Raw genomic sequence first — 12,860 nt, 5'->3', positions numbered from 1 at the left:
AATGGGTGTGCTGATTAATGCACTAAAACTTCCACACAAAAAGATGATTAAAAAATAAAGTAAGTTTTAAAACATACATGTATAAAGTGCAACGGAGTTATGAAAATGTACTAAAACTTCCCCACAAAAGTATGATTACACAATAAAATAAGTAAAATAAGTGTTAAAACATATATGGATAAATTGCAAAGGAGTTATGAAAATGTTAGATAGTAGGGGATCTTTTTTGTGAGAAATAATTTACGCAAGTCAGTTGCAACCATAATAATTGTTTTGCATATGTAAAAATCTCTCTCCATCATAGATTAATAGTGTGATGGTTGGTTGTCGGGCAAAACAAAGGCAATATATTTATGATGATAATGCTGGGATATTACAAAATGACAACACAAGATCGTTAGCTTGATTCTAATTATTGTAACCTTTTATAATATGCTGATTACAATTTTAATAGCTTTCTTGTTTATGACGTACTAAACCATACATAAGGAAAACTAGAGACATACTTTTACTCTGATCTTGTTTGCCCCAGTGCCCCATCTAACCTGATGATTTATCGAAAACCAGAGATACGTAGTTTTACTCTCATTTTGTTAGTTCCTAAGCTAACATGATGATGGGCCTTATGGTATCAATCCCACTGGCCTTATGGCATCTCATGTGCCATTGCCTTTGTTTACCCCCCTGGGAACATTTTGAATAGAGACTCAACTCATAACAGGTTGAAAATGACCAAATCAACTGAGCTCCCCATGAATGACCAGAGCTACACGGCTGATTGCTCTTGACACCCTCCATATTTGGTGCTGTACACCAGCCCACCCATCACCACTGTGATTGGCCTCATCACCTGCTACAAGCGCAAGCAAGTCACTTATACCAGGAAACGCTGTTGTCCCATACTTGTTGATTTTAGACGGCCCATATACCTGCATGCGAGCCAAACATATGCGCAACTCTGTTTTAATAACCTTGCATTTAAGAAACATCACAAACACAGCAATCATATATTTTGAGCATATGTCCTTTACCAAGTGCTTATACCAAGGCGACCCAGGCAGCCCATCTGCGTCTGTAAATGCACGCTCTGCCATTACAAGATGGTCATTCAAGCTCCTCAGCTCTGCACTTTCATCCTCAAGAGCCTCCAGTTCCTGAATTTACAGCATTATAAAGTTGTACCTAATCAATTACCATCCAAAAATTTAAAAGCCTTTATATCTTTTGCAGGGGTTTTGAAGAAGAAACCAAACCTGTGCTTTTTTCTTAATCTGCAACGCAGCTTTTCTGAGCTCAGCAATGGATTTATGCAATGGATTTGTGGACACGAAGGAAGGTGCATCGGCAGAGCTTAACTGTGATTCTAATGTATCCACATACAACTGTCCCAATTACAGGCCAAACATGTCAAAGAATTTTCAATGGATTTTCAAAATTTGGATCTTCTGATACTAATTTGCCAAGTATAAGCAGTTGATTTATAGCATATGGTATCAATTAGAATTAGACTGAACAAAACTTTCTGCTATCAATTAGAAAAGAGTTAACAAACACTTTGCTGCCATTTATGTTCAGAACAGCAGATGAATTTATGTTAGGTTTAGATTTTATTTATTTAAAATGAAAAACTTAACATGAATTTTTGCTGGGTTTTTAATATATTTGTTTATAAAAAAGACAAAGTCCTCATTTAAACTAATCCAACATCTTTCCTACCTGCAGATTGTCGGCATACGTTGTATAGTTGAAAGGGAGAACCTTTGCATCCGCTAGCTTGAGCGCTGTTAGACCCCACATTGCTCCCACTGGACAATAGGTAGAAAATCAAATGTTTGATTATAATCATTAAATTTAACTCTCCGACCATCTTCAAAGGGGCCAGGGATGTCTGCCATGAACAAATTGCACAGATACTAAGACTTTACAGGTTGTGCTGTGGGCTGTATGTTAGCGCAACCTGTAAGCCTTTGGATCCACACAACTTGTGCATGGCTGATATTCCTTGCCAGAGGGCAATGTATGGAACGTTGACAATGTACTTACGTGCAACATGCCTATGAAAATGCGGGTCGCCATATTTTGCCATCCACATGTAATCATCATACAGAGAATGATAGGCCGGAAAGTCTATCATCAATACATTGTAGAAATAAGTACAATAACTTGTTGATCTCTCTATTTGTATTTAATTTCAATTTCCTGTATTCTATGACTGTGATTTCTTTACCTTCTCCAAAGGTGAAGTCAGTGCCTGGAATTCCGGCATGCTGCACAAATGGGGCATAATCGGATCCCCCTCCACCTAACCTTTCAATCTGAGATGGAAATTTAGTAAGCTTTTTACAGCAATACCCAATTTTTAATGGCAATTTAAAGCAATACCCGATTTTTATGGGCAAATATTAAGCACCATGTAGTCAAATCCTATGAGAATAATGTGATATTCAATTTGACCGAAAAGAGAGTAAACCAAAACTAATCATTGATTTATTGTGTGAAAAGAGAGTAAACCAAAACTAATCATTGACTTATTGTGTGGTACTTAATATTTGCCAAATTTCCTTCTGATAGGAATCAGATTAATCATATTAATTTAAAACCAATGAGATGTAATCTTACTTATCCTTATCATTAATTGAAGCATAAAGTCAAGAAACAAAACATGAGGACTTACAGAAGGATGAGAATCTTGGCTGGAAGAAGCCAAGATTAATCAGAACAGGTTAATCATATTAATTTAAAACCAGTGAGATGTAATCTTACTTATCCTATCATTAATTGAAGGATAAGGTAATGAAACAAAACATGAACACTTACAGGAGGACGGGAATCTTGGCTGGAAGAAGCCCATGATTCATAGATTGTCTTTCCAGGATTGTCTGGATCTTCCACCTTTGCAAATCAGAGTTTATTAATCAATTCAAAGTATAACGATCAGTATTTTACTGACAGTAGAAAGTAGAATAGACCCACTTGAATAAAATATCCAACTGACCTCTTTAGCTATATCCTGAATAAAATCGTCAAGTTGGGGTGTTGATTGAAGCTTAAACCCCGGGCCCTTGACAGCCTCATCAACATTGAGATATGCCACGGCTGATGAGAACAGTAAATCATAGTTCTGCTCCACCCATTCCGTGGATCCAATCTGCAATTTTTATTTGTTGATAAATAGCATATATCTCAGAAAGATTCTAAGTTTTGTGTTAATCACATTTATTTAACATAGAAAGAGAAAAGTAATAAAATTTTCAGAACTTTTTTGGATTAATCTGGATATATATATATCTATATATATATTTTCAATGTGAACTTTGTGGGGAATTTAAAAGAGTAAAGGGAACAGGACACCTACAGCTAATCCATAATTAAACAAATATTTAGTAGTAGTAATATTACTAATACTAGAGACTAGTTAAACTTACCCATCGATATAGACTCTTTCTCTTGGTACAATGAGTAGATATAATTATATTTTTGGAATCCCAAATGGATATCCTTAACACATACCTCCTCTATCTTAATCTAAACTACCATATTTATTCATGGATCAGATAACCGTCAAAAACAGAGCCCCAGAACATACTTGGGATGAAATACCGATTGCCAGAACATCATATTCCTCCACTCTTCATAAAGTAAATACAAGTTCTTACCAATGCGTATTCCTCTGCATCCCAGTTACACAATAGTATACTTCTCTTTGGCTGCCAACCCTGTTTTAGCAACTTCCCTAGTCTCTGAGATATCTGAACAAGACAGAGAGTGGTTAACTTGGATATCTTTACGAATAGAAATAGGTTAGAAAAGAAGGGGGATTAAGCTAGCAATGATTCAGACTTCCAGAAGGGTTGCAGTTCCGCTATTCGGGTCACAGGCACCAAAAGTCCATGCATCGCGGTGGTTACCCAGCAAAACATACCTGCTTATCACCAAAGATATCTTTTTCTTATATCAATAGCTACAGTATTTCAAGCTGTAATATATTTAGTGAAGACTTGCAACAGGAGTTAGATGATATTAACCATTGTTTCAGCGTTAAAATACGCTCCATGAATGGACATGCATTGATACACTCATGAAGTTAAAGTCCCAGAAGGTGATCTATACCTGTTAGGCTCCTCCGAACCTTTTATGAGTCCAAATACATCTCGAATTGGGGCAATGGTATGATTTGACTGAAATTACAATCAAACATCAATATGTAAGGATCTCTGCCTTGTATCAGAACTACAAAAGATACTCAGATTAATTGCAACAAACATTACATGAGATGAAAGACAGCTGTTATACAGTGTGAATTTGATCTAAAATCACCAGAATGTAAGATTTCGATTAAAGAAAAATAAGTATAGATTTCATAGCTTCTCACCCAAATATAAAATGTACTTAAAGAGAGTGCTAAACACCATGCTTCTAACTGGTTATGAAATATGCACATATCACTACATATGTCCTAAACTAATGGTTCCGTTGAGGGGGTCTAAGCTCTAAATCTTGTTTGGAGAAGGCAGTCTCATGGAAGCAAATAGCCGAGCCTTTCATGAGTAATGGAATTTATATCGCATGAAAATTCTAATCATCTCCTCCTACTTCGGAGATTCTGATAATCTCACTGTCTTTTCTCTTATTCCGGTCGTCGAATTTTGCTGGCCTTGTGCGGTTTTCTTTTTCTTCATACCGCCAAAGTAATGTCTTTTGCAGCCTTGCTAGTCCGAAATCTTTCTCAGAAAGTTTTCAGAATAATACGAAGCCCGTCTATATAAGCAGAGCCTAGTATTATGCTTTCTGTGTAACAGAAAGCTAGCTATCCACACCACTTTTTAGAAAAATAGGAAGCTCCTCAATGAAACTATAGCGTAATATTGTACTTTCAGTGTTACAGGACGCTAGCTATCCACACCTTTAAATTAGATGAATTGTTAAAAGAAATGATGAAAGGCGCATATAAGTCAGTGATAGAGTAAGAGCAAGTACTATGTTTAATTCTTAGTTTATCCACTTTTCAACATGGTATTGGATTCAATAGGCTCCTCCAGGATGTTAGCAGTTCTGAGCAAGGGCGTTGGAAATCATGGAAAAATTGACAGAAACATACTTATTTTGAGGTATAAAATTTGACAAATTTTAATATCCCTGAAAATGGCAAATATAAATGATAGATACATACTTATTTTGAAGTATAAAATTTAACAAATTTTAATATTCCTGAAAATGGCAATTATAATTGTTTGATAATATTACTCTAAAAATTTCAAAAATAAATGTCTGATAATATTACTATAAAAATTTCAAAAATTTTAAATTGTTATCTAATTAAACCCTAAAAATTTTAACTTTTTAGAGAGTAAATCACGCCTTTAGATTCAACTGTTAAGAATTCAGTTCTTAGTTTCAATTGTTAACTTCAATTATATATTACCATTCTAATAAATGTTTCTTATAAATTAAAGAGTTAGTTGGGCTGCTATCTAGCATTAGATTGGTAAGAGTTTATTATATTTGGTACTTCTTAGCCAACTCATCTGTTCTACCTTAAGGCCACTCCTCTCAAAATTTTCAATTTCAATCGTTGCCAAAATTTGGGTAAGCAATTTAGAAAATTAATCTTGATTTCAATGTCAAGGAAAAATTGGGTGGTTTCAATCCAGGAAAAATAATTTTGATTTTGTGTTATCGATGCAAATTGTGTAGAGTTTTCAAAAGTGAACATTCCATCCATCATCAAGGACACATAAAGCTTGTAATGAATAAATAGAAATGAGGACTAGGTGGTTTCGATCCAGATTAAAAAAAAATGATTGTGTGTTATTAATGCAAACTGTGTAGAGTTTAGATACTCCACCATCATCAAAGACACATAAAACTTGTAATAAATAGGATAGAGAACAGGACCAAGAATAAATAAAATAAACAAAATTGGATGGCTTTCTCCTTAAAATTAAGGACTGATTTTGAAACAGAATTGTTGGTTGGGCTGCTATCCAGCAGTAAATTGGTAAGAGATTATTATATTTGGTAGCTTTCTGTCTGGAAAAATCATATTGGTGCATTCCCGGCTAAAATTTGGGTTCTTTCTGTGCAGGAAAAAAATATTTGAAACAGAAGCTAGTTTTTAAGGAGATGCGGTTTGAGCAACTCTTCCCAGCAGTTTCAAATTCAATCCTCGGACAAAAATGGGGTAGTGCTTGTCCTCTGCCCCCTGGTTTGAAACAGAAGCAAGATCTTCCAATTGGGAGGATTCATCGTGTCTTTTTAGGGGGTTTGAAGCATGAAGTTCCGTAAAATCCTTATTTTAGAAAACTAAGATGTATGATTTTGGGGCTACAGAAGGGATGCAGGGTTAGATGGAATAAAGATGGGCATGCTTACCTTGTAATGAAGATTGAGAATGCTTGGTCCCCCACCAAGGCGATATGCAGGCAAGTCCAGAGCACCATGCCAATCAGCAGGAGCAACAGGGCCACCAAGCGACTTCATTATGGTTGTGGCATCCTCCGCTGATATTGGAATCGATGGAATCGTAGGCAGTTTAGTCCTGGGATCATCTACTGATAAGCGTTCTGAATCAGGGAGACTGGGCCAACCGGGCGTTAGAGGATCCCCAATTTCTTGATAAATAGAACCTCGTTGAACTCCAGATGGAGGTAACCATCTAGAGTCTGGATAGTATCCTTGTGTTCTGTTCCCTCCATAGTCTCGAGGATCAGAATATATCATAACTCCAACTGCTCCAGCTCCTGCAGCAATCTCTACGATATCTCCTCTGAAACTTTTTCCATATTTTGCGATAACAATGGCACCTTTAGCATCCAATCCCATGTCTCTGAGAGTGGAGTAGTCCTCTTCTCTGCCATAGTTGACAAACACCACTTCTGCAGAAATGTCTGCGGATGGAGAGTAAGAATGAAAGGTTGGAATGACTTTGGCGTTTTTGGTGGAAGGATCGCTTTCTATTTCCTGCTCCTTCAGTTTTAGCTGGATGACCTCCCCCTGCGGTAATGTGAGGGATAAAGACCTTGACAGAGGATAAGTCAGCAGAACTTCATAATCTGTGTAATGAGCATCCAGACCAGAATTCTGAAAAGTGGAGAGAACATAGTCTGCTGTGGCAAAGTTTTCAGGGGTGCCGGCCACATGGGGTTCTTGGGTGATGACCTTGAGATGTTGAGCTATGGTGTCGTTGCATCCCATCTTCAAGAACAGTCTGTGATAGTCCTCGGCGCTGATGGTGGTCTTGGCCTTGATGGGTATTTCGAGTATTCGAGTACTGAAGGGGACGAGCATGGCTGCAGCAAGGAGAAAGGCGGTATATATCCCGCAGAACAGCTTGGAACGGTGCAGAGTCCATCTGGATGAAGATGGATTGGAATCCTGAACAAGAAGAGGCTCTTCCCGTAGTGAATACTTCCATAATCCCATTGATAACTTGCTTCTGAATAACGCTACTCTGCTTTTTCTGCTCACCAAGTGCCCAACTGAAATGCCCAATTCATCCTGTATTAACACAAGACGGCCAGTTGATGTTTACAAAAACGATAGAGGTTGCCTACTATCCAGTACACCCGTAACCCCACACGCATATTCAATTGACGACTGTCTCTGTTTCTGTGAGAACTCGTCATGGAAATACTCCAGTATGCAACTCGACGGTAAATACAGGATCCTATGCTAGATCCATCAGTAGATACAGGATTCTATTCTAGATTCATTACGGCTCATAGTAAGCACCATGTCAACTCTATGGTACATCCATTCGTGGGTCAAATGGTAAGTGTCATGTTGAATAAGCCAATGGGTAGCAACATATGAATAAGTTAATTATAGGTTTATTCTCTATTCTAATAATGTATGTTTAAAATATTTAGACCATAAATAATTTTTTATTTTTTTATTTGTTAAATATTTATTGAAAAATAGAACAATTTAAAAAAATATATATTTAAAAATTATTAATATTTATTAAAAAATAAAATGTTTAAAAAAATTTAAATTATAAAATATATTTCAGGTAAATATTTATTGAAAAAATAATACTTTAAGTTCAATAATTATTTAAAATTAACTTTACTAATTTTTTTAGTTGCTAAATTTTGAATAAAGAACTTGCACACAAAAATACCTTTAAAATATCCTTGTCATCAACTATTATATATTTCACAAACAATTTACTTTTAGATAATAAAATATACTATAAAAAAAATAATATTACATTATACCACATGCCCATCACATGCCCATCATATCCAATTGCCATTATTTTTTTAGAATTTGTGAAAATCTATCCTTTAACGTAGGACCTACAATAACCATGGGTGCCATCTACTTTCCATTAAATATTTAAACTTTTTTTTTTCCAATCAAAGGTGCAAATTGATATTATCATCAAATAGAACTAGAGTATAAAATTTCTGTCGTTGGAGGGTGCCATCTACTTTCCATTAAATATTTAAACTTTTTTTTTCAATCAAAGGTGCAAATTGATATTATTATCAAATAGAACTAGAGTATAAAATTTCTGTTGTTGGAGTTTCTGCTCTATCTATTTAACATGAAAAGCCTGATCTGCTCATTCAACTTGTCCTGACGATGAACCACACTAGCTGGTTCGAAACGTGTCGACAAATGAAATATCTTGTGATTTACGCCGAAAAATCTCTCATAAAGTATAAAATTTGTAAAACTAGGCGTTTTGATGTGTGATATTTTTTGACTAAATGTTTTGCGGCGACTTCTTCAAAGAAACTCGTGATAATGGCATTTGAAGGAGGAAGCTCATAGTATTTGTACCAAACAGGAATGACAGTCAAGTATCACCCAACAACTCCTTTTCTCAACAGTTCGGAACCCTGCAGTAACATGTAACAGACGTCATTTGTGTTTTACATGAGGAGTTCTCTTCTAAGGCAACACCTGCTTAGCCATAGTGTCGGAAGTAAGTACGATTCCCGTAACTGAGCTCTAAATACATGCGAAGTTATAATAGACCAAGACTGTGGATGCGTTCAAAGGCTGAAGTGGAATTTCGGGGCAGTGAGATAGTAGACAGGGCAGCGGATAGCATAGCAGATAGAGGCAACGGATAGCAGGCAGGCAACAACATGCAGAGTTCCCTGAGCAGGCAGTGGATAGCAACAACAGAGCAGCAGTGAGGAGCAGGGCAGATTACTGAAACATAATAGACAGCTTGAGGATGCACGTCACGTGTTTGACAGAATCTGCCCACTAAATTTGACAGTGACTAATACCAAGATGGTGGTAGACGGGTTTTCTCTAAATCCTTTGATGAATTTTACTTCTCGGGAACAAACAAAGACAAAAGAATGGCTTCCAAATCCAAGGATTGGATCCGTGCAACAAGATGAGTTTTTCCAAGATGACATGTTTAGCCTTGTTAAATTATCAGTTGTTGAAAACCAACGAGAGCAAGTGGTAGTTAGTCCGGAGTTCGATTTCTTAGTCTGGACAACGTTGGTAAAGCAAATGTTGTGAAAAATGGAATTTCTTGAAATTGAAAACAAGCAGCTCCATTCAGAAATACACACCCTCTCTACCAGAATTTCAGATGTGGAGGGGGATAATTTATCCCTTAAGAATATGTTACATGAAACTAAAGAGCAGGAAATTCTCCATCCTCCAAATGGTGCATTGCATGCATAAATTCTTGACATTAAAAGAAAGCAAGAAGAAATCTGATCCCAACAAGCCACCTTCAAACAAGAAACAGAGACACACATCAATTCTTGGGTATAGGTGGTTCGAGGGAAGGATAAAACTCCTACCCCTCTTGCAGTAGTTGAGGAGGTGATGTAAGAAAAACTTGTGGAAGAACGTAACGGATGAGCAAGAGAATTGAATCTCAAGGTGAGAGGTTTGTTTTGGAGAATTTGGTATCTATGGATAAATACTAATTCCCTAGATAAGTAGCCATATCTAGAACAATAGTTTAAAGCACTTTAGCCTTTTCTTATAAGCAATAGATAAGACAAAGAAGATGAGAAGACCTACTTGTAGTTCCGCTTTCCTCTTGTCTCCTTTGTATCGATCCTGTCGCTCCTTCCCGTACTTAACACGCTTGAGAAGTACCTGTAAACATCAACAGAAGACAAATAACTGATCAAAGCAAAAGATCTATTGAATACAAGTAAATGGAATCAGATACATTCACACATATAAGCATCATATAACAAGATAAGCATATGGGAAAAAGGTTCAAATACTTTATTGAATAGAAGAAGGAATTACAACCATCAAGTCTGATTCGAAGTCACTCCTCCAGCTTGGATCCCATCCACATCACATCAAAAGCATGACAAACTTGTAGCATAACAATACTTGTCTCAAAGTCAATTCTCATAGCAACATTATCTCCTTACAATTCAACATAGTCCAACCCCTTGATCACTTAGATGAGTGTTCAATTTATAGGAAGATGAAGGAGGTTATGTCATAAATGGGGGTATTGAATGGCCTTCCATACTTAGAATTAGTTCCATGGAGGAAGGGATGAGAGGATAGGATGCATCTTAACTCATTCCTCATCCATTTTCGAGCTCATAGGAGTTGATAAGTGAGGGAAACTTCTAGATGACTCCAAGAGATAAGAATATTCCCCAAACCCTATGTGAATTTCACTCAATCTTGCCTAGCGCAGGTGAAAGAGGGCCTAAGTGCTCTGCAGAGCACCCTGGCATGGACTCAACTACTCTGCAGCACACCCTTACATGGGCCTACCTGTGCTGGTCCCTTTAGAGGTCTTTTCAGGACGTCTTCAAGTCATGAAACTGTCTGGGAAGGAGGCATTCAAAAGCGTGATTTATTTAGGGCATGTAGCAACTGAAATTAGGGTTTGATGAGACCTAAAACACTGATTTAGATGATGGGAGTGATGTGCCCAAATGGATCTGTAATAGCGGCCCCCTAAAGCATGAAGTCAAAAAAAATGTTAATGTCGAATGAAATGCTTTATGATGTGATGAGGAGGTTTCAAAGTCGAAGGTGACCTGGATCAATTACAATAGATATATCATGATTTTTTGATTTTTTGATGAATTGATGAGGGAAGGCATACCCATGCTTAGCATATAAACTTTCATTACATGTACACAAACAATTGTCTACAGATATAGACCCATGACCGGAATGACCATCAATGTAAAGCCATTGTACATGTGAGTTAGTACTCCTGAAATCACAGCCCAGATGGATGAAACTAGATCCGGGGTATTCTATCTCGTTCAATCGTTCGCTCAAGCACGAGTAAAACCATGTGAATATGTGATCTAAAGTCGAACATGGGAAGGCATCGCCTGATTACCAGCTGATGATGTAAGTTGTTAATAGATGCGAAAGAAATCACCGATAATGATAATGATCCTCAAGGTACTGCAGTACATTCTGCATGGTATGAATGGATATTTTGATGTCGAACACCATATAAAGTATTTTGGTCGAAGACCATTGATGTCAACCTATCACCGGAAGCGAGAAACCTGCCATTGATGTATGCAAGCCTCAAGGTATTGGAAGGGTGTTTCTAAGTCAACTTCTTGGATAATGTGTTGATATTGACAAGAAGCGACTCGTCGCAGGAGGGCCTTGATGTATCCCACATCAATGACACAAAATGAGTGTAATGATTTTGGAGACGGAATTTGACTGACGACACAAGGTTCAGGAATGGCAGTCATGAAAATGAAGGTTTATGGTATTGCAAAGGATGAATTTAAACTGGATGACTTCTCTTGAACATGTCAGCGACACTAAAATGAATTGGTAGAATTGACCCAAAACAAAGTGATGGATGGTATGATAGACCAACGGTATGATAACCATCAAGCTGATAACCCAACCCAAGTAGTCACGATGATGAAGTGAAAGTGTCATGTTCAAGAGCGACCTGCTACCATAAAGTGGTTTTCCCCTTTTTCCCATTTTCCCCAGTCATTGCTGACCAATACCTCTTTATTTTTTATCAAGCTTGAGGAGGATAACATATGCTTGTTGTATAATTCCACCCTTCGGGTGAATCCATTGCTATGTGATGTTTTAACGAGTCTAGCGAAGGTGAAACTCGGTCTTGTCTAGATGGACAAGTTTGTCACTATTTGATGTTTTAACGAGTTTAACGACAAATATAACTCAGTCCTTTTCATGTTTAGAGAGTTTGAAAAGGACAAAAAGAAAACTCCACAAGTTCTTTTTCGTAGATTTGTCTCTCAAGCCCAAAAAAGCATAAAACAATACGAGAGAGAACCTATTGACCATGTTCAGTCAACGTATTCCTTTTTCGTAGTTAATCTATCTCAGCCCGAAAAAGGGTTAAACTTATACTGAGTAGATGTCATTTCCAATCCATTAATGAGTTGAAAAGGACAAGTGCTCGACAATCTTTTCCTATTTTGAGAGTCTGAAAATAGCTTAAAGAGGACTCCACTTTGAGGAATGAGTGGTGTCTAGGATAGCAACTGGTTTCAGTGAGGTTGGAACTTCTCAAAACATGTTGATTTATGTGAAGAGGCTAGCTAATAAGACCACACATTGCAACTATTCCTCAAAAAGGGTAAAACAACCAAGTGAAGACGTATGATCGGCCAAGCAGATAGTGGCGATGGAAGGAGAAAAACCAAGGCTCATCTGACGGAAGAGGCTGATAGAATGGCAATCACACGGGTTAAAATGGAGATGGGTTCATTTTTACACAAGCTTGAACCATAGGAAACTATGCTTGGATTCAGTTACATGTTTACACAAGCTTGAAATGAAAAACTATGCTTGGATTCAGTTTCATGTTTACACAAGCTTGAAACGAAAAACTATGCTTGAGATTCAGTTTCATTTTTACACAAGCTTGAACCATG

The 12,860-nt window shown here is 37.1% G+C and overlaps 1 protein-coding gene across 4 annotated transcripts; it reads right to left on the bottom strand.

Moving 5' to 3' along the window:
* Nucleotides 1–320: 320 nt before the first annotated feature.
* LOC149158398 (putative glutamate carboxypeptidase LAMP1) lies at nucleotides 321–7,725 on the bottom strand. Of its 4 annotated transcripts, none has more exons than XM_089436202.1 (12): nucleotides 6,373–7,725; nucleotides 4,111–4,178; nucleotides 3,841–3,922; nucleotides 3,657–3,749; nucleotides 2,996–3,148; nucleotides 2,818–2,892; nucleotides 2,228–2,315; nucleotides 2,044–2,127; nucleotides 1,717–1,805; nucleotides 1,254–1,382; nucleotides 1,032–1,154; nucleotides 321–929 (listed from the first exon to the last, which is right to left on the bottom strand). In XM_089436202.1, the coding sequence occupies exons 1-12, from the start codon at nucleotides 7,420–7,422 to the stop codon at nucleotides 738–740; spliced, it is 2,226 nt and encodes a 741-aa protein (XP_089292328.1). In that variant the 5' UTR covers nucleotides 7,423–7,725; the 3' UTR covers nucleotides 321–737. The 4 variants fall into 4 exon arrangements, with proteins under 4 accessions (XP_089292328.1, XP_089292329.1, XP_089292330.1 ...); XM_089436203.1 differs by having other exon boundaries at nucleotides 2,228–2,267; XM_089436204.1 differs by lacking the exon at nucleotides 2,044–2,127.
* Between the last annotated feature and the right edge of the window lie 5,135 nt (nucleotides 7,726–12,860).

This window comes from Pinus tabuliformis, chromosome 5_2 (genome assembly GCF_031772625.1).
Source record: "Pinus tabuliformis cultivar Carrire ecotype Pingquan chromosome 5_2, CPIR1, whole genome shotgun sequence".
NCBI lineage: Eukaryota > Viridiplantae > Streptophyta > Pinopsida > Pinales > Pinaceae > Pinus > Pinus tabuliformis.
The sequence above is the reverse complement of the archived record's forward strand: the minus strand, read 5'-3'. Positions and strand labels throughout refer to the sequence as shown.

What these genes read in the sequence shown, in the direction of transcription:
- LOC149158398 (XM_089436202.1), bottom strand. Translation starts at nt 7,422, where the DNA reads ATGGGATTATGGAAGTATTCACTACGGGAAGAGCCTCTTCTTGTTCAG. An exon ending in TTCTCAATCTTCATTACAAG is followed by an intron (nt 4,179 to 6,372) that starts GTAAGCATGCCC and finishes TTGTAATTTCAG; the next exon opens with TCAAATCATACCATTGCCCC. An exon ending in CGTATGCCGACAATCTGCAG is followed by an intron (nt 1,383 to 1,716) that starts GTAGGAAAGATG and finishes TAATTGGGACAG; the next exon opens with TTGTATGTGGATACATTAGA.